The sequence below is a fragment of the Mercenaria mercenaria genome, chromosome 19 (genome assembly GCF_021730395.1).
Source record: "Mercenaria mercenaria strain notata chromosome 19, MADL_Memer_1, whole genome shotgun sequence".
NCBI classification, from domain to species: domain Eukaryota; kingdom Metazoa; phylum Mollusca; class Bivalvia; order Venerida; family Veneridae; genus Mercenaria; species Mercenaria mercenaria.
In genome coordinates this window covers 33,771,517-33,792,299 of record NC_069379.1, presented here as the reverse complement: position 1 = coordinate 33,792,299, position 20,783 = coordinate 33,771,517, and the positions used below count along the sequence as shown (strand labels likewise).

Below are 20,783 nucleotides of genomic sequence, written 5' to 3'. Positions count from 1 at the left end.
TCATCTTGATGATATCTAGGTCAAGTTCGAAACTGGGTCACGTGCCGTCAAAAACTAGGTCAGTAGATCTAAAAATAGAAAAACCTTGTGACCTCTCTAGAGGCCATATATTTCATAAGATCTTCATGAAAATTGGTCAGAATGTTCACCTTGATGATATCTAGGTCAAGTTCGAAACTGGGTCATGTTCCTTCAAAAACTAGGTCAGTAGGTCTAAAAATAGAAAAACCTTGTGACCTCTCTAGAGGCCATATATTTCACAAGATCTTCATGAAAATTGGTCAGAATGTTCACCTTGATGATATCTAGGTCAAGTTCGAAACTGGGTCACGTGCCATCAAAAACTAGGTCAGTAGATCAAATAATAGAAAAACCTTGTGACCTCTCTAAAGGCCATATTTTTCATGGGATCTGTATGAAAGTTGGTCTGAATGTTCATCTTGATGATATCTAGGTCAAGTTCGAAACTGGGTCATGTGCGGTCAAAAACTAGGTCAGTAGGGCTAAAAATAGAAAAACCATGTGACCTCTCTAGAGGCCATATATTTCATGAGATCTTCATGAAAATTGGTCAGAATGTTCATCTTGGTGATATCTAGGTCAAGTTCGAAAGTGGGTCATGTGCCATCAAAAACTAGGTCAGTAGGTCAAATAATAGAAAAACCTTGTGACCTCTCTAGAGGCCATATTTTTCATGGGATCTGTATGAAAGTTGGTCAGAATGTTCATCTTGATGATATCTAGGTCAAGTTCGAAAGTGGGTCACGTGCTTTTAAAAACTAGGTCAGTAGGTCAAATAATAGAAAAACCTTGTGACCTCTCTAGATGCCATATTTTTCATGGGATCTGTATGAAAATTGGTCTGAATGTTCATCTTGATGATATCTAGGTCAAGTTCGAAACAGGGTCATGTGCAGTCAAAAACTAGGTCAGTAGGTCTAAAAATAGAAAAACCTTGTGACCTCTCTAGAGGCCATACTTGTGAATGGATCTCCATAAAAATTGGTCAGAATGTTCATCTTGATGATATCTAGGTCAAGTTTGAACTGGGTCATGTGCCTTAAAAAACTAGGTCAGTAGGTCTAAAAATAGAAAAACCTTGTGACCTCTCTAGAGGCCATATATTTCACAAGATCTTCATGAAAATTGGTCAGAATGTTCACCTTGATGATATCTAGGTCAAGTTCGAAACTGAGTCACGTGCCATCAAAAACTAGGTCAGTAGGTCAAATAATAAAAAAACCTTGTGACCTCTCTAGAGGCCATACTTTTCATGGGATCTGTATGAAAGTTGGTCTGAATGTTCATCTTGATGATATCTAGGTCAAGTTCGAAACTGGGTCAACTGCTCTCAAAAACTAGGTCAGTAGGTCTAAAATTATTAAAATCTTTTGACCTCTCTAGAGGCCACATTTTTCAATGGATCTTCATGAAAATTGATCTGAATATTCACCTTGATGATATCTAGGTCAGTTTCGAAACTGGGTCACGTGCGGTCGAAAACTAGGCCAGTAGGTATAAAAATAGAAAAACCTTGTGACCTCTCTAGAGGCCATATTTTTCATGAGATCTTCATGAAAATTAGTGAGAATGTTCACCTTAATGATATCTATGTAATGTTCAAAACTGGGTCACGTACCTTCGAAAACTAGGTCAATAGGTCAAATAATGGAAAAACCTTGTGACCTCTCTAGAGACCATATTTTTCAATGGATCTTCATGAAAATTGGTTAGAATTTTTATCTTGATAATATCTAGGTCAAGTTCAAAACTGGGTCACATGAGCTCAAAAACTAGGTCACTATGTCAAATAATAGAAAAAACGACGTCATACTCAAAACTTGGTCATGTGGGAAGAGGTGAGCGATTCAGGACCATCATGGTCCTCTTGTTTTAAAAATTCTTGTCTCCAGTTTCAAAAATCTGTAGCCAGTTCTTTAAATTTGTAGCATTTGGCTACATTGGCGAATGGCAGAGGAGGCCCTGTAGTAATATTGCATGACATGCTAGTGAAACAAGAGAATGGGTCTTGTTAGAGTTTGTTAAATATTTCTGGTTTAAATTTTTGGAAACTGAGCATTAAAACAAGTATAATTTTAGAAATCGTTACCTGTTAATCAAATGCCAGTGCATTTTCGAAAAGCTACTGTTATATCATTAATTTCCATGGGGGACTAATTTTCATGTGAGCCGTGCCATGGGAAAACCAACATAGTGGCTTTGCGACCAGCATGGATCCGGACCAGCCTGCGCATCCGCGCAGTCTGGTCAGGATCCATGCTGTTCGCTAACAGTTTCTTTAATAGCAATATGCTTTGAAAGCGAACAGCATAGATCCTGACCAGACTGCGCAGATGCGCATGCTGGTCTGGATCCATGCTGGTCGCAAAGCCACTATGTTGGTTTTCTCATGGCGCGGCTCATGTATTTCTTGGTTATTTAAATCCTTGAAATTAAATCCATGCTGTTATGGCCTTTTGATTTTTACATAAAAGTATTCACAATTTTCTTTATATATTTATCAGTTCTGTAATAAGTTTACATTTACTTTTGTGTTCTATTTCCTAATAAAAACACTGCCTTTGCAGCCTAGTTGTAGAGTGCCCACTTTGAGTGCAGAAGGTTGTGGGTTCACTCCCTGGCCACAGTGTACCAAAGATGTAAAAAGTGGTACTATTAGCTTACTGGCTTGGTGCTCAGTATTAAGGTTATAGTACTAGGACTGGTCAGCCCACTGTTTGTATAATGTGACTGGGTAGGGTACCTTGTCATGTGTTTATGGCTAGATATTCCAGTGAGACAGCAGTATCAAGTTCGGCATTGTGCTCACTGCTACAGGTAGTTACTGTCGTTTATATGACAGAAAAAATGTTGGAAAAAGACGCTGTATCTTGATATACTCACACATACACACTGTTTCATAAAAAAGATTGCTTTAACAAGATCAAATGCCTGTGGAAACATTTTGTTTTCAAAACATCTTCATCTTGTTTGAAAGAATTTAAATCTTTTTCTGTGTTGCAATTCTTTAGAATAGTTTGGTATTTCCATTTTATCAAATAATTGAAGATAATAGAATAGTTTGAGCCTCACTCAGGGCGTTGAATTCTTCATGTGAGGAAGGCATCCAGCTGGTGGTTCTACCCAGGTGCCCGCTTGAGATGAAATAATGCAGAAAGGGACACCTTGGGTCCTCCTCCACCATCGAAGCTAAAAAGTTGCCATGTGACCTATAATTGTGTCTGTGCGACATTACCTGCACCCCCCCCACCCCCAACACAAAAAACTCCAATAGTTTGGGGATCTTTGAAAATGTGTGCAAATACCAGCAATATTTTACTTAAATTCCAAAGAAATCGTTTGACTTCTATAGAATTTCTAGACAGTTGCAAAATATGCTAAGAAACTGAGGTTTTCCAACCCTACCTTGCAAGGGTTATCAGTGATTTCAGCACACCTTAGCCAAATGCTCACATGTGTTGTAGGTTAGTCACCATAGTGTGTCTTGTGTACAGCAGCTGTCATTTGCTTTTGAATTATCTATAAAAGTGTTGGTTAACATGCAAAATATGTACTGTGAGTGTTAATGTAAAATTCTTTGAGACAAAATTGGGATGACCTTGATTATTAGAGGAAAGTCTCCTAATGCAAAGATGCTGAGAGAGTTCCAGTTGGCTCCCAGGGTGTACAAACTGAACCCCAGTGACAGCTTTCATAGATGAGAAATGCTTCAGTTTGCTCTCAGATGACATTAAAATGAACCCCAGTGACATGTGTCACAGATCTACAGTGCCTGATCATGATCTCAACGAGTGTTTCAGTTTGCTCTCAGATGACATTTAAATGAACCCCAGTGACGTGTCACAGATCTACAGCGCCTGATCATGATCTCAACGAGTGTTTCAGTTTGCTCTCAGATGACATTTAAATGAACCCCAGTGACATTGTGTCACAGATCTACAGTGTCTGATCATGATCTCAACGAGTGTTTCAGTTTGCTCTCAGATGAGATTTAAATGAACCCCAGTGATGTGTCACAGATCTACAGCGCCTGATCATGATCTCAACGAGTGTTTCAGTTTGCTCTCAGATGACATTTAAATGAACCCCAGTGACGTGTCACAGATCTACAGCGCCTGATCATGATCTCAACGAGTGTTTCAGTTTGCTCTCAGATGACATTAAAATGAACCCCAGTGACATTGTGTCACAGATCTACAGCGCCTGATCATGATCTCAACCAGTGTTCCATAATAAGGTGCCAAAAATTGGCATCTGGTTTTAGCTGTAAAATAGGGCTGTATCTCCACAATTTGCAACCATGCGGAAAATATATAGGTAAGGTATTTGTTCTCTTTCTTTTAAATCTGACATTTAAAAAGTATTTTTCATGACAAAACAATTTATTGCTTATGTAGGAACATTTTGTATGTTGCTTGCTCTGTAAATTTCTGACTTGAAAGTTTTTAAATTCTACTAGATTGCTCTTGTTTTGGTGTTGACATACACTTCTCTTTACAGTCCAAAGTCCATGGAAAATGTCGGCTAGTTTGGGGAAATTGTGCAAAAATATTAGAGGATTTAATGCTTGTACTAAAATGGTAGGTTAGCTGTTTTGATCTCTTTGTAAGCTTTAAATTAGTAGAAATTCTTATAAAATAGAGAAAGGTTAAATCTAGACTGGCTTCCGTCTCTGTTTGTTCTTACTTACATATATCAGTTTTCTTCATTAAGAGGGAAGTAACTCCAGAAGGTTCTCCAAACATAGGGACTGGTGAATGGTTCAGCCATCGGATAAAATTGTGCTAATTAAGGGGCTTAAAATTTTCTAATAAAATGTTTCCTGTATTTATATAAAAAATAACCATGCAGCCAGTTAACCAGTTTAGGCTAAATCTTGAAATACAGAATTTTTCTTTAATATCCTAGCATTCATTATATTCAAGTTCACTGTCATCATGTTTTACTGTATTCTATATTTTCCATTTTTATAGGCCAGTCTTTAGCTGGTGGATACACTAGATATGGGTGCAATTAGAAAGAAAAAAACAGTAGAAGAGTTCAACAAGACTTTATTAGCCAATCAGAGTTTGCTATTTCTGCCAGTAACAAATTGATACCAAGTGCTGAGCTGTAAAAACTATCAAAGACCAAGCCTTTTTCCATTGGAAGCTCACAAGGTTAGTAGAATAATTCATTGAGTCATATGGTTTTGGACCTGGGTCCATTTTCATCAATGCATAAATTCTGAAACTTGGACTTGAGAAGGGCAAACAATAAAATTGCAGTATCTTTATTTCTAGCAAATATACACCTGTGAAATTTGACTCAGCTGTTTGTAGTTACAGAATACATGTTCATGCAAAGTTTCATTTTAATGTGGTCTAATATAACAATGACAGAGCAATTTTTTTTTCAATTCAGACACAAAACTGATGAATACAGGTCCATTAGTGACAATGTGCAATTTCTTTAGACTGCTATGTTCTCAGTACTTGGTATTTCATGGCTGGCACTGAAATTAATTTGCTCCGTATAATCAACAATTAGGATTGAAGAGTGACAAAACGCAATACCAGAATATATAATCAGAAATTGCAGATTTTCTTTACTGGCCCACTACCTTAATTTACACATCAGAGCTTGGTAGATTTCTTAAGTATCCAGAATAATCAAAAGTTTTCCTATATACAAATTAACAAATATGAGCCGCGCCATGAATCAACATAGTGGCTTTGTGACCAGCATGGATCCAGACCAGCCTGCGCATCCTCACAGTCTGGTCAGGATCCATGCTGTTCACTAAAGGATTCTCTAATTGCAGTAGGCTTTAAAAGTGAACAGCATGGATTCTGACCAGACTGCGCCTCTGGATCCATGCTGGTCGTAAATCACTATGTTGGTTTTCCCATGGCGCGGCTCAATTATACAAATTTTGATTAAAACAACTGAAAATCAAAAGGAAAAGAAAAACATTATTTTTGTTTTTCATGTAAGATCAAAATACCTGTACTCATGAACACCAAATATGACAATTTCACTAGAGGCCTACACCATTAATGAAGTTATTGCATTTTGTGTTCACTCATTGAACAGTATTTTGATCTAACACTGAACTAAACAAATACAAATCTATAATCATAATATTATCATTCTATTGATACCCTCAATATCTATGATTATTACAGGTTATTGGCTTTGTATCGTGAAATATGTACGAGTTCCTTAGTGGAAATATTGCGCGTCTTGAAGGAGCGCAGTATTTTTCCATAAAAGAGCGAATGCATACTTCATAATGGAAAGATAATAACCTTTATATTACATAGGTATCTACAGATGTAAATGTAATTTAAATATTATGACTTTGTTCAATAGCCTGAATAAAATTGACAATATTAAACATAATAAAAGAATTAATGAAACAACACACATTAAATTACAACACACATTATGGAATTAAGGTGTCAGTGTATGGAAAAATATTGACATTTCCAGTACCATTGTAACTTAACAGGGAATATTTGTTTGTTTGTTTTGGGTTTAACGCCGTTTTTCAACAGTATTTCAGTCATGTAACGGCGGGCAGTTAACCTAACCAGTGTTCCTGGATTCTGTACCAGTACAAACCTGTTCTCCGCAAGTAACTGCCAACTTCCCCACATGAATCAGAGGTGGAGGACTAATGATATCAGACACAATGTTGTTTATCAAATAGTCACGGAGAACATACGCCCCGCCCGAGGATCGAACTCGCGACCCCGAGATCCGTAGACCAACACTCTTACCTATTGAGCTAAGCGGGCGGGCTTTAACGGAATAGAAAGGAGTATATAATAATAATTATTATTATACCCCCACAAAACGAACTTTGGGGGCTATATAGGAGTGAGCTTGTCCGTCGGTCTGTCTGTCGGTCGGTCCATTGGTTTTCATGGTTTACGGACAATAACTCATGAAAGGCTTGAGGGATTTAAATAATTTTTGGTACACAGGTGTAACATTGTAAAATACAGGTCAAGTTCGGCTTTGAGGTCAGTAGGTCAAAGGTCAAGGTCACAATGACCTGGAACAGTTAAATGGTTTCCGGATGATAACTTGAGAACGCTTGGGCCAAGGGTAATAAATTTTCTTATAAAGGTGTAACATCATTAAATACAGGTCAAGTTCAGCTTTGAGGTCAGTAGGTCAAGGGTCAAGGTCATAATTACCTGGAATAGTTAAATGGTTTCTGGATGATAACTTGAGAATGCTTGGGCCTAGGATGATAAATTATGGTACACAAGTGTAACATCATAAAATACAGGTCATGTTCGACTTTGAGATCAGTAGGTCAAGGGTCAAGGTCACAATGACCCGGAACAGTTATTTATTTATTTATTTGGGTTTTACGGTGCACCAACACAGTATAGGTTATATGACGCCAAATAGGACTACAAATTTTGGTTCCACATCTCATTTACATCGAAATAAAAACATGAGGTATGGAATCAAAACTTGCATACCTGCTGGAATCACAGAGTTACTGCAAAACCAAGTGTTAAGACCCTGTAAGTCGCCTCTTACGATCATGCAAGGGTAAGGCAGTGGTTCCAATTCTTTTCATACACAGATCGTCTCAGAACCACATGGGGCAGTTAAACGATTTCCGGATGGTAACTTGAGAAGGCTTGGGCCTAGGATCACGAAAGTTGATAGGGAGGTTGGTCATGACCAGCAGATGCCCCCTATTAATTTTGAGGTAAGTAGGTCAAAGGTCAAGGTCACAGTGACCCCAAACAGTTAAACTATTTCCGGACGAATAATTGAAAACTCCTGGGCTTAGGATCATGAATGTTGAAAGGAAGGTTGGTCATGACCAGCAGATGACACCTTTGATTTTGATGTCATTAGGTCAAAGGTCAAGGTCACAGTGACCCAGAACATTTAATCCATTTCTGGATGATAACTTGAGAACACTTGGGCCTAGGATCACAAAACTTAATAGGGAGGTTGATCATGACCAGCAGATGACCCCTATTTTTGAGGTCAAAAGTCAAGGTCATAATGACCCCAAACATTTAAATCATTTCTTAACAATAACTTAAGAACACTTGGGCCTAGGATCATGAAAGTTTAAAGAAAGGTTGGTCATGACCAGCAAATGACACCTATTGATTTTGAGGTCAGTAGGTCAAAGGTCAAGGTCACAGTAACCCAGAACAGTTAAACCTTTTCTGGACGATAACTTGAGAACAGGGCTCCGGAAATTTTGATAACTCAATCGGTCCGAAACGAAAATCCTGACATCGGCGCTACCCCACCCACCGCATATTTTACCTATTTTGTAAAACGTGATAGGGTAAAGAAATAAGCATGTCATGCATTAAAACTGAGTTACTAGTCACAGCGCCTTACCATACAATGAAGACAGTTATTCAGTGTTATGTGTGATCGTTACTTTGTTTAAATTTTGATGTTTTTCCGAGATAATATGAGGCATTGACATCGTGTGCGTAACTTATCTAAAAGTCAACGCACGTTACTTCGATACCAGATACACAGCAGATACTTTGTGATGTTTCCTCATTCTTTGACGGAATTCTATAAAATACAATGCGTCAAAGTGAGTTACACGACACATATTCTCTGCTAAACAGCCTCAGTATTTAAAGAATACTCTGCCACGGACCGAATGTGTACGTTATTTGAACGCTGAGATCGAATTTCCCGCATGTATAGTACCAAAACGTCACGCGGGTTGGCCATGGATATTTCATTTCACTTAAGTTGTACTTCAATAAGCAACTACATTTTTAGTCTGCCAATATCTGAGGAAAATGTGACTTATGATTGCATTTTTTGTTAATGCTCGGATATTATTATAAAAGTGTTCCTTAGGATCAAACATTAAATTTAAAAGGGGCTGTCGCCTTATGGGGTTCCTCATTACAGTATAATGGGGTCAGAGGTCAAATGAGTGCATTTACAGATAAACTATACCGTTGTTCACTCGTTTTATTTTCATATAAACGTCTAAATTGGTTTAAATATTGTTTTTCAACGCCCTTTTGTATTTTGTAAATAAAACTGATGATAATATTAAAAAATATATAAATATATAAATAATATATATATATTATATAGAATAATATATATCTAGGAAAAGTGGCATACGATTGCATAGTGTGTTATACTTGACATGTTTGCCAATTTATATATGTGGATCAACTGCAAAAATAGTTTTGGTACTGTCGTATCCAAGGGTTATTTTAATGTAATTTCAAGGTCACAGACATGTCAAGGTCAAAAATGAACTTTTGAAAATGACTTCTAAGGTAGTAAAGGAAGCAAAATAGTGCATTTATTAATAATAAACTCAACAACTTTTCTAACTCCACACCTGTTTTTTTTTCTTTTATCGCCAAATTGTGACAGATTTGAATGATGTTCTACATAATGTTTAATGATTATTTTATTAAAATAAAACATAAAAACGATCATAGCCTGAATTATATTCATTTAACCGTAAGGGTAACAATAAGGTAACCTTTAAATTAAAAGTCGCATAATTAGTAAATTCGTCACAGCAGAAATGCAAAGTATCATATTCTGAATGTTCAACTATGTTTAGTTGAAATGGAACATCCGTCAATATTTTCAATATGAACATGTTAATTTTATATCAGGTCTGTGATGTCATTAATGACACCAATTAATGACAAAATTGTTTAATACTGCAGATGGCAGTACTTTCCACATAGAGACCAGCACCAAGTTGCATCCATTCTGTGACGTTTTATTTTTAGGTTACCTTATTTGAACTGTCATATGGCTCAATGAATGTACGCACAGTTGATATCGCTGTGATATTTATTTAACTGAACTAGTCATTAAACAATGTGTCCAATTTTCATTCAAATCTGTCAAAATTTGGCAAAGATAAAAACAAAAGTCAGGTAGCAATAAAATTTGAATTGAAGCTTTGAACTGACTATCGAAAGATTATTTACATATTGTACACCTTTTGATAAATGTGTGCGAAAGGGAAAATATGGTTGGTTTTTAGGAGGAAGACTACAACGAAATTACATATAAATATATAAAAAGTCTCACATAAACAGTTAAAATCACTTTACTGTCATGAATACAACAAAGTATTTTAGCTCAATAAGGAGAGCGTAGATCTAAGGATCGCAGGGTCGTAAGTTTGATCCCCAGGAGAGGTGTATGTTCTCCATGATAATTTGATAATAGACATTGTAAGGAGTAATTTCGTCCTCCACTTCTGAATCGTATGGAAAAGTTGGCAGTTACTTGCGGGGAAAAGGCTAATACTTGAAAGTAACATTTACATATACGGAATGCTTCTCCAGCTCCTAAAGTGATCATTTCAATACTGGTGATAATTCATTATATGATATATATTTATGTTAATTTGTCCCCGCGGTGATTGTTAAATAGGACCATTTTAGAGGAATAACTGAAATAACGGTCACAATATAGGTGTACACAAAACATGTACGGTAATAAACAAAACAGAACAGATCTGTAGGAATTCAACTAGTTACTCTATACACCATGTCTTTGATTTGCTGTAATTTGTTTCCTTTTTTTACTAACGGTCAGACATTTATCATCATATTTTATGTATTTGTAATTTAATAAAGTAGAACATTTCAGGAACTATTGACGAAGCTCTTAATGCGATATTTGCATTATTTTATTCTGAAAATTCAGCAGGCTATTTCTTTTTCGAATCTTATAATTTTTGGCTTTGCTTCCACACTCTCACTTCCTGTTCGAAACAACAGTTGAAAACGAATCAGATCATAACAATTTACACTTCTGACACTTGGTTTCAGACAGGATGTCTTTGATTACATTAAAAGAAAGCTAGTATCTTGACACTGAAACATTAGTCATTCATATGTTTTACAAATTAAAATGTGAAAATAAAGATATAAAAACATCAGAAAGGTTGCTTTAGATTTATCATAATAGTAAAATTAAGGCAGATTCAGTGAAATATTGAAAATATACCTTTCGATATCTTCATGATTACTGACAGATGATGGTTCAGCTAATCAAAATGATGAATAATGGCGGTTCGATAGTAACTTAGAGATATACAATGTGTAAAAAATAACTTTCTTCATGATGAGAAGACTGAACATGAAGAAGAGATTTGAAATTCAAAACGATGGATTTATAATAAACAAATACTGTCGATTGAATATGTCAGGCTTAGACGTCTATAGCATGTGCTCACATTTGTTTCATTTTATAACATCAGATTCCTTTGTGATACATTGATAAGTTGCTCTACCCGGTTCTATTACCAACCAAATACTCGGAAATCTAAAGGCGTTATAATACGCGCCATAGAATTTTTCTACCTGTACTGTTCATACAGACAATCATACAGGCAATCAAATAGCCTTTTTAAAAAGTGTTAGCCTGAAAATGGAAGTTTTAGAATATCAAACATGAAAAAGATAGCTTTTATAAATGAACAAAATATCAGAGCATACGAAAAATTAAGCTCATTCTATAGAAATAACTCTAGTCGTTTTGAATTTTGCTAGTTTCAAATGCAATAAATCTACACGAAGTAATTTATTTACTTCTCAAATTCATAATTATCACCGAAAAATTACAAGTTTATATTAAAAGGTAGCAAAAATGGTGAAAATCTGACGTTTATAACAAAAAATGCACTTATTGACCTTTGACCTTGTGCTGTGACCTTACTATGACCCTTAGAAGGCGACAGCCCCCCTGAAACTTTTCCAATTTTTATAAAGTTAACAATGAACATGGCTGTCGGGCATTAACAAAAAATGCCATCAAAGGCAATTTCTAGGCCACTTTTCTGGATATATAGGCAGACTATTTATAAAGTTATATGTTCTCTTCTGATGTAAACAAAATTTCATTTTGAAACGTTTTTTAAAAGACCGATTTGATAAACAGTGCCACTCCGGTTTTCTTTATCATTCCTGGTTGCCCATCCATTTTTTTCTTTTTTGTACAGTCGGGTTGCAAAGACGATTTTCTGCATTTGTTTCAACTGGAGCCCCAACAAATGAATCATGTAATTTTTCAAATCAAGTATTTATAAAAATTATTTTTATCGGTTTTCCGTGTGATGTCTCATTAAATCAAAGACCTATAATGTACAATTATAGCCATTTGATTAAATGCAGCGACCATTTGTTTGTTACCATGATCAAACATAGCCTTTTGAAATAAACCATCCGTCGGATTCTAAATAAAAGAAGTGGATCCCCGTCGAAATGATTTGGGTCCAGTCAGAAACGTTAGGAAGCCAGTCAAAAATGTTTAATACACCGCAATCGGCTGTCTGCAAACATTAAAGGATGTGCCGCGCGAGCACTGATTGCGTCACGCGCCAATTACGGACCGATTATCAAAGTGACAATCAGACCGATTGACACGTTTATTGATTATCTGAAGGTGCGACCAACAATTTCCTACTTGGCAGGTGATCGTGTATTGAGATATCAGACCGAAATTTATACTTTTCTCCATTTTTACGGGACCGATTTTTTTCGTTTTTTCATTTCACGAATCGGTCTGAGAAGTCAAAAATCGGTCCAAAACCGACAAACCGGCAAATTTACGAAGCTCTGCTTGAGAATGCTTGGGCCTAGGATCACTAAACTTAATAGAGAGATTGATCATGACCAGCAGATGACCCCTACTGATCTTGAGGTTCGGCTTTGACATGGGCTTACTTCTGTGACAAGGCCATATTGTGGGGGTATAATTCTTTACTCCTGTGACAGCTTTAGTTTAGTAACCTCTGTAACTATGAAAGCCTCATCACATTATAACACGTATTATTATAAAATGAAAACAAACAACAGTGCCAAACTGTCAAAAAATACGCCCGTCATCGAACTTGGCCTAATTCAAGGGCTATAATCCAAGAGTGCCTGGGGCAATTTGGGTGGTTATCAAACTTGGCCAAGGGCTGCCACTGAAATAAAAACTCTGCCCCTGTCTTTACCAATACATCACAGAGGAATATGTAATTAACCCTTAGCCTGCTGCAGGCGAATTTAACAGCCTTTGCAAACGGCTTGGAACCAGATCAGTCGCCGATTAAATCGGCGTCTGATCATGTTCCAGGCTGTTTGCTACTCTGACAATATTTCTTCCAATTTTGGAGCAAATTGAATGAACTTTACAATTTTAGCAGACGACATTTCCAGCAGACGACAATTTATCTAGCATGCTAAAGGTTAATGATCATTGAATAAAGATATTTATGATTAAGGCAGTTTACCTTGAGTAAAGTGTTACAAATGATATTGTCATTGTAAAACTTAGTAAAAATAACTAATTCTCATGTGTTTCTATAACATATAGTTTGTTAGTAATTAAGTTTCAAAGCTTTCCTAAGAAATATAGCATTGATTTCCTAATACCTAAAAATTTTCTCTTTTTAGCTTGACTATTCGAAGAATAGTCTAGCTATTCTACTCACCCTGGCGTCGGCGTCGGCGTCACACCTTGGTTAAGTTTTTGCATGCAAGTACATACAGCTATCATTTAAAGGCATATAGCTTTGAAACTTATTTATTCTTTTTCTAGGTCAATTACCAACCTCACTGGGTCAAGTTCCATAACTCTAACATGTATTTTGAGCAAATTATGCCCCTTTTCTGGTTAAAGTTTTACATGCAAGTAACTATCTCCAAAACTAATGCAGATATTGAATTGAAACTTCACATGTGTCTTCGGGGTTATAAAACTAGTTGATAGCACCAAGTCCCATAACTCTGACCTTCATTTTGGCCAAATTATGCCCCCTTTTGGACTTAAAAAATTCTGGTTAAAGTTTTGCGTGCAAGTACATACAGCTATTACTAAAAGGCATATAGATTTGAAACTTATTTTTTCTTTTTCTAGATCAATTACTTACCTCATTGGGTCAAGTCCCATAACTCTGACATGTATTTTGGGCAAATTATGCCCCCTTTTGGACTTAGAAAATTCTGGTTAAAGTTTTGCATGCAAGTACATACAGTTATTACTAAAAGGCATACAGATTTGAAACTTTCTTTTTCTAGATCAAATACCTACCTCAATTGGTCAAGTTCCAAAACTCTGACATGTATTTTGGGCAAATTATGCCCCCTTTTGGACTTAGAAAATCCTGGTTAAAGTTTTACATGCAAGTAACTATCTCCAAAACTACTACAGATATTAAATTGAAACTTTACATGTGTCTTCGGGGTTATAAAACTAGTTGATAGCACCAAGTCCCATAACTCTGACATGTATTTTGGGCAAATTATGCCCCCTTTTGGACTTAGAAAATCCTGGTTAAAGTTTTGCGTGCAAGTACATACAGCTATTACCAAAAGGCATATAGCTTTGAAACTTATTTATCCTTTTTCTAGGTCAATTACCAACCTCACTGGGTCAAGTTCCATAACCCTTAACATGTATTTTGAGCAAATTACGCCCCCTTTTGGACTTAGAAAATTCTGGTTAAAGTTTTACATGCAAGTTACTATCCCCAAAACTAATGCAGATATTGAATTGAAACTTTACATGTTTCTTCGGGGTTATAAAACTAGTTGATAGCAACAAGGCATAATTTGCTTTACAAATAGATCTGTGACAGATTATCTTTGAACACCACTGGACTCATTGGACTCAACTGCCAAATTAACAAAGTTTATAATAATATGATGGAATAAACTGAATATGAAGTAATACTGTCATTCCTATTTCAGCTCATCTGACACTTTAGACGAATTTCATAAGACTTTACTAAACATTATGTACCACACTGAGAAATGACTGTAAAGGCCAAAATATTAACCAGCTGGTAAGAAAACTTAATGATAATAGTTGCATACACGATATTTTTAGTTTAGCTTGGTTTTAAAGTATGTTATATAAAAAATTAAAAAATATAATGTTTCTTGTGTTACTCCCTACCAAGTGTGATAAAATCATACTGATTTGTTAAAATTGTGGGCACAAGAGCAGAATTTCTAGCCACTGATTCAGTTTTTAAATAATTCCACAGAAAATGTCTCTGGGTAACCCTTTACCTAGAGTGTTCAAATGATTTTGACTCATAAAATCATTTCATCCCGAGCTAAAAAAGAACAACAATTGTTTGAAGGATATTTCTCTAATGGCTGGTCAGATTTTAAAAATTATAATTTAACAAAAATATTCTTTGAGTGACTGTCTACCCAGCCTTTCCTTAACCGCCTCGGTAGCCTAGTGGTAGAGCGTCCGCTTCGAGTGCAGGAGGTCGTGGGTTCGATCCCCGGCCACGTCATACCAAAGACGTAAAAAATGGTACTAGCAGCTTCCTCGCTTGGGGCTCAGCATTAAGGGGATAGTGCTAGGACTGGTCAGCCCGGTGTCAGTATAATGTGACTGGGTGGGGTATCATGCCACGTGTCTGCGGCTTGATATTCCAGTGAGGCAGCACTATAAAGTTGGGCATTGTGCTCACTGCTACAAGTAGACACCGTCGTTTATATGACTGAAAAATTGTTGAGAAAGACGTTAAACCCGAACACACACACACACAAAGCCTTTCCAGAAGCTGTTCTGAATCATCAAAATCATCATTGAAAATAAAAAAAATCTTGTCACAAATTGCAAGCACAATTTCAAAGTTATTTGAAAGAAATATTTCTTGGATTAATTTACCTCTGTAAGCTGTGAAAGAGCGGTGAGCAATTTAGGGTTCTCATAGCTTTCTTGTTCTCATCTGTGTTCAGCAGACAGTCACCATTTGTAAAATTCTTTTAGAAAAAAAAATGATGGTTTTGTCATTTCCCATTTTTCATGATCTGTGTCTGCATTTTCAGTTGAATTCTATTTTTTTATGTTCAGTTGACACTAGTTATGTACCTTCAGTTGTGCACATTTTAGTTGTGTACATTTCTTTCTCTCAAGCTGAATATCTTTGTTTCGGAAACTGAGATTCAGATTGAAATATTATTATCATTCCATTTCTTAATCTTGGTATGTTCAGTTTTTCGGAAAGTCTGTGTTTCTGTAATACATCAATTAGTTTTAGTGCCATATTTTCTGATCGGGGTTGTTCATAAGTTTGTTTCAGTAAATCATTTTCAAGCTGAAGTTTTTCAAGTGTACACTGAACTCTCTGCATTTCTTCAGAGTGTTTTTCCCTCTCTGCATTCAATTTTTCTAGCAGTGCGAAGCTCTTCTCTCTTTCTTCATAGACCTTTTGTGACATTTTCAAATGTTCAAACTGTGATCGGATCTCTAACAATTCTCGAGCAGAGACAGGTTTTTCTTGTGATTTTATTCTCTGTAATTCTTCAATGTATTGAGATACATTTAGTTTTACTAGTTCTAATGCTTTGATGTGGTCTTCTGTTGACTTGAATGTCTTTTCAAAATAAATGGTGTCACAGTAAGTTGTTGTAAAATGAGCAATTTCATTACGAATATCTTTTATCTTGACAATATGCTCGCTAACTGGCACACCTGCCTCATCAGTTTCATCTAAATCAAAGAGTTTGGAGTCTACTAAAGCATATGCAAACTTGCTGATGTCCCATTTGTAGTTTTTCCAATTGTTGTCTCTGAAAGTGCTTTGCAGTTGATTTCTTTTGTTAATTTTTTTTCGCTTTTTGCTGTTTGGTAACCCTTCTAAGCTTTTTTGAAAGTGCTCATCTTCTTTTTGTTCAAAGAGATTGACACTTTCTGCATTTTTTGCCCATGGAGCTTCAGGGTAGTTTCTGTCCCAAAGGGTTTCAAACAACTCCTTAAGGGCCGGTTGTGTAACATTTTTCTCACATTTTACAGTTCTTTGGAAGTTGAATTCATCATTTTCCATATTGAGATCTGAAAATATATTTTTCCCTCATTTACAGGATTCATATTGAGATCTGAAAATATATTTTTCCCTCATTTACAGGATTTCTTCATTATATTAGAATGTTTTGTCAGTGTTCCTAGAAAACCTTGTATCTCAGTTTTAGTTACAAAAAACAACTTTTCATTTCTGCATTTCAAAAGCTAGGAAGTTGTTATATAATAAAAAATAAAAAAACATGTATTAACAGCATGCGAATTGCCTTGTTTGCACACGATTTATGCAAGATCCAGCGTTTTACTTTGAGATAATCCAAATTAGTTAAAGACAATTTAGTATCATGAATTATGAAAAATGCAATGTTACCAGTAGTGATTTATAAAGAAAAAGATCAAAATGATTTACCTATTTATTCCATATTTCCAAAGTTTGCAGGTGCCCGCCCAAATTTACTTGTATTCTTTTCATAGAAAAAGTTTGTGTATTTGTGTTTGAAGAAAAACAGTTTATCTTGATTGTATATGGTGTGTTCATTAAATCTGTTTTAAGCGTTTTGATTTTTATAGACAATGAATTGTAACAATGGAATCTTCATAATGCAAGGTGTCTGTGGGCAACATACAGCAAGCAAGACCATCCTTACACTGTTACATACAGTTGCTGTAGCTGTAGTAGACTATCTGGATAAAGATTTTGGCTGGAAATGTCAGTCACATAGTAAGCATATTCATAATATTTAAAGACCGCCATTGGCACCAAACTTCTTTTTTTCTCCCCACATAAACTTCATGAAAATTATTCTAATAATACTGAGGTAAAGTACAACTATTATACTAAAAGATGACAGGTGGACAATTTTGGCCCTTTCTGAATTCATGTCTTCACAACTTCATCTGCTTACTTATTCAGTCAATATTTCTTTTCAGTACATCTTGCACTGTAGAAACAAAGTGTGGTCTTAACTAAATACATTAAGTGCTGTACATACTGCTACTGTAACATTAATTCCATAAGATATTTAGACATTAATAACATTGTTGTGGCCTCATATATGCCACTGTCAGATACTTATATTTCTCAGTTTGTTTGTGCAACTATCATGGAAACATGAAAACAATTCTGCAGTGGGTCCTTAAGAAATGAAAAATGGCATGAAAATACCATAAACTACATTTGGTCTAAGCTTCAAAAATGATTTTAAGCTCATCTTTTTTTTTTTTGAGTTATTGTCATCACTTGATCGGCGTCGGCATTTGGCATTGGCGTAGGCGTTGGCGTTTGCTGTTGCCTGGTTAAGTTTTATGTTTAGATCAGCTTTTCTCCTAAACTATCAAAGCTATTGCTTTAAAACTTGCAACACTTGTTCACCATCATAAGCTGACTCTGTACAGCAAGAAACATAACTCCATCCTGCTTTTTGCGAGAATTATGGCCCCTTTTGGACTAGAAAATATCAGATTTCTTGGTTAAGTTTTGCGTTAAGGTCAACTTTTCTCCTTAACAGTCAAAGCTATTGCTTTAAAACTTGCAGCAGTTATTAACCATTAAAAGCTGGCTCTGCAAAGCAAGTACCGTAACTCTACATTGCTTTTTGCAAGAGTTATGGCCCCTTTTGGACTTAGAAAATCTATTATACAGAGACAAAAAAATCAGATGAGCGTCTGCGCCAGCAAGGCAATGCTCTTGTTTTAAAAATTGTTAAATTACATTGGATAACTTAAATGAAATAAATTTAATTTAAAGTCAAATTGAACACGAACAACATTGGTTCTGCTAAAATTACCAAAACTAGGCAGTCATTTACATGGTTGTATAATGCCATATTTGCTGGGAGATAATGTTTGTAGACTTGTACAAAACTTTAGTACGAAAGTGCACTTGAACTGTAAAATGCTCTTGTGCTGTTTTTCATCAAAATTGCTAATTCTAATCATTTTTTCTCAGGGTTAGAAGACAGAAAATTTTGAAATTTTAGTTCCCTTCATGATCTTAGAGTACTTTTCAAGCATGTTTCAAGGCAAACATCATTTTCAAGGACTTATTAAGACAGCCATCCAATTTCAAGGACATTTGCTTGAACCCTGCTATCAGTTAAGTAATAGATAGATAGATCATTGACTTTTATAACAGGTCTCAGGTACCAGCAACATAAAATATACATCTCAGAATTTTTAGCTCACCAGAGCACAAAGTGCTCAAGGTGAGCTATTGTGACCGGTCATTGTCCGGCGTGCGTCGGCGTGCGTCGTCCGTCAACATTTGCCTTGTGAACACTCTAGAGACCACATTTTTATGAAACTTGGTCAGAATGTTTGTCTTGATGTTCTCTAGGTCAAGTTCAAAACTGGGTCATGTGGGGTCAAAAACTAGGTCAGTAGGTCAGATCAAAGGAAAAGCTTGTGAACACTCTAGAGACCACATTTTTGACCCAATCTTTATGAATCTTGGTCAGAATGTTAGTCTTGATGATCTCTAGGTCAGGTTTGAAACCGGGTTATATGGGGTCAAGAACTAGGTCAGTAGGTCATATCAAAGGAAAAGCTTGTGAACACTCCATAGACCACATTTTTGACCCAATCTTTATGAAACTTAGAAAGAATGTTAGTCTTGATGATCTCTAGGTCAAGTTCGAAACTGGGTCATGTGGGGTCAAAAACTAGGTCAGTAGGTTAGATCAATGGAAAAGCTTGTGAACACTCTAGAGATCACATTTTTGACCCAGTCTTTATGAAACTTGGTCAGAATGTTTGTCTTGATGATCTCTAGATCAAGTTTGAAACTGGGTTATGTGGGGTCAAAAACTAGGTCAGTAGGTCAGATCAAAGGAAAAGCTTGTGAACACTCTAGAGACCACATTTTTGACCCAATCTTTATGAAACTTGGTCAGAATGTTTGTCTTGATGATTTCTAGGTCTTGTTTGAAACTGGGTCATGTTTGGTCAAAAACTAGGTCAGTAGGTCAGATCAAAGGAGAAGCTTGTGAACACTCTAGAGACCACATTTGTGATACAATCTTTATGAAACTTGGTCAGAATGTTAGTCTTGATGATCTCTAGATCAAGTTTGAAACTGGGTCATGTGGGGTCAAAAACTAGGTCAGTAGATCAGATCAAAAGAAAAGGTTGTGAACACTCTAGAGACCACATTTTTGACCTAATCTTTATGAAACTTTGTCAAAACATTAGTCTTGATGATCTCTACGTCAAGTTCGAAACTGGCTCATGTGGGGTCAAAAACTAGGTCAGTACGTCAGATCAAAGAAATAGCTTGTCAACACTCTATAGAGACCACATTTGTAACCCAATCTTTATGAAACTTGATCAGTATGTTAGTATTGATGATCTCTAGGTTAATTTCGAATCTGGGTCATGTTGGGTCAAAAACTAGGTCAGTAGGTCAGAACAGTGGAAAAGCTTGTTAACAGTCTAGGGGCCACAGTTGTGACCCAATATTTATGAAACTTAGTCAGAAAGTTTGGCTTGATGATTTCTAGGTCAAGTTTCAATCTGGGTTTTGTGGTGTTCAAAACTAGGTCAGTAGGCCAGATCAACTCTGGTGAGCAATGTATAGGGCCATCATTGCCCTCTTGTTTTTTGTATGAATTTACTGATTAACCCTTGCATATAGAACAGGTTTGACAGGTTTGCTAAATATTGATTGGAATGCTTTTTAATCGAAGGTCACATAAAACATTCTTCTGTAGCGAGGTGTTTTTATTGGAATTCTATCAAGATAATCAGTAGATAAAACTGTGTACTTACTTGAAGTTCCATTTAAATGTAGCTGATATAATTCATCATAAATCTTAAATGCAGTTTTTATTTTTTCATTATAATATGTGTAATCCGCACACATTCCATAAAAAATTCAAAGTCAGTTGGTAAACCCAAAAGCTAAGTTTTTAAGTGGGTTACCGGTAAATGAACTATTATTAATAACCTCTTGAATCTTAATA

The 20,783-nt window shown here is 35.9% G+C and overlaps 2 protein-coding genes across 3 annotated transcripts in view; one reads left to right on the top strand and one right to left on the bottom strand.

Annotated features, from left to right (window-relative positions):
- Nucleotides 1-20,783, top strand: part of LOC128551314 (dymeclin-like) — a 176,434-nt gene that overhangs the window by 37,141 nt on the left and 118,510 nt on the right. The window lies entirely within an intron of this gene.
- Nucleotides 11,882-20,738, bottom strand: LOC123542788 (uncharacterized). Of its 2 annotated transcripts, none has more exons than XM_053532133.1 (2): nt 20,590-20,738; nt 11,882-16,857 (listed from the first exon to the last, which is right to left on the bottom strand). In XM_053532133.1, exons 1-2 carry the CDS (start codon nt 20,681-20,683, stop codon nt 15,935-15,937), a joined length of 1,017 nt encoding a protein of 338 aa, XP_053388108.1. In that variant the 5' UTR covers nt 20,684-20,738; the 3' UTR covers nt 11,882-15,934. The 2 variants fall into 2 exon arrangements, with proteins under 2 accessions (XP_053388108.1, XP_045184726.2); XM_045328791.2 differs by lacking the exon at nt 20,590-20,738 and adding an exon at nt 17,234-17,311.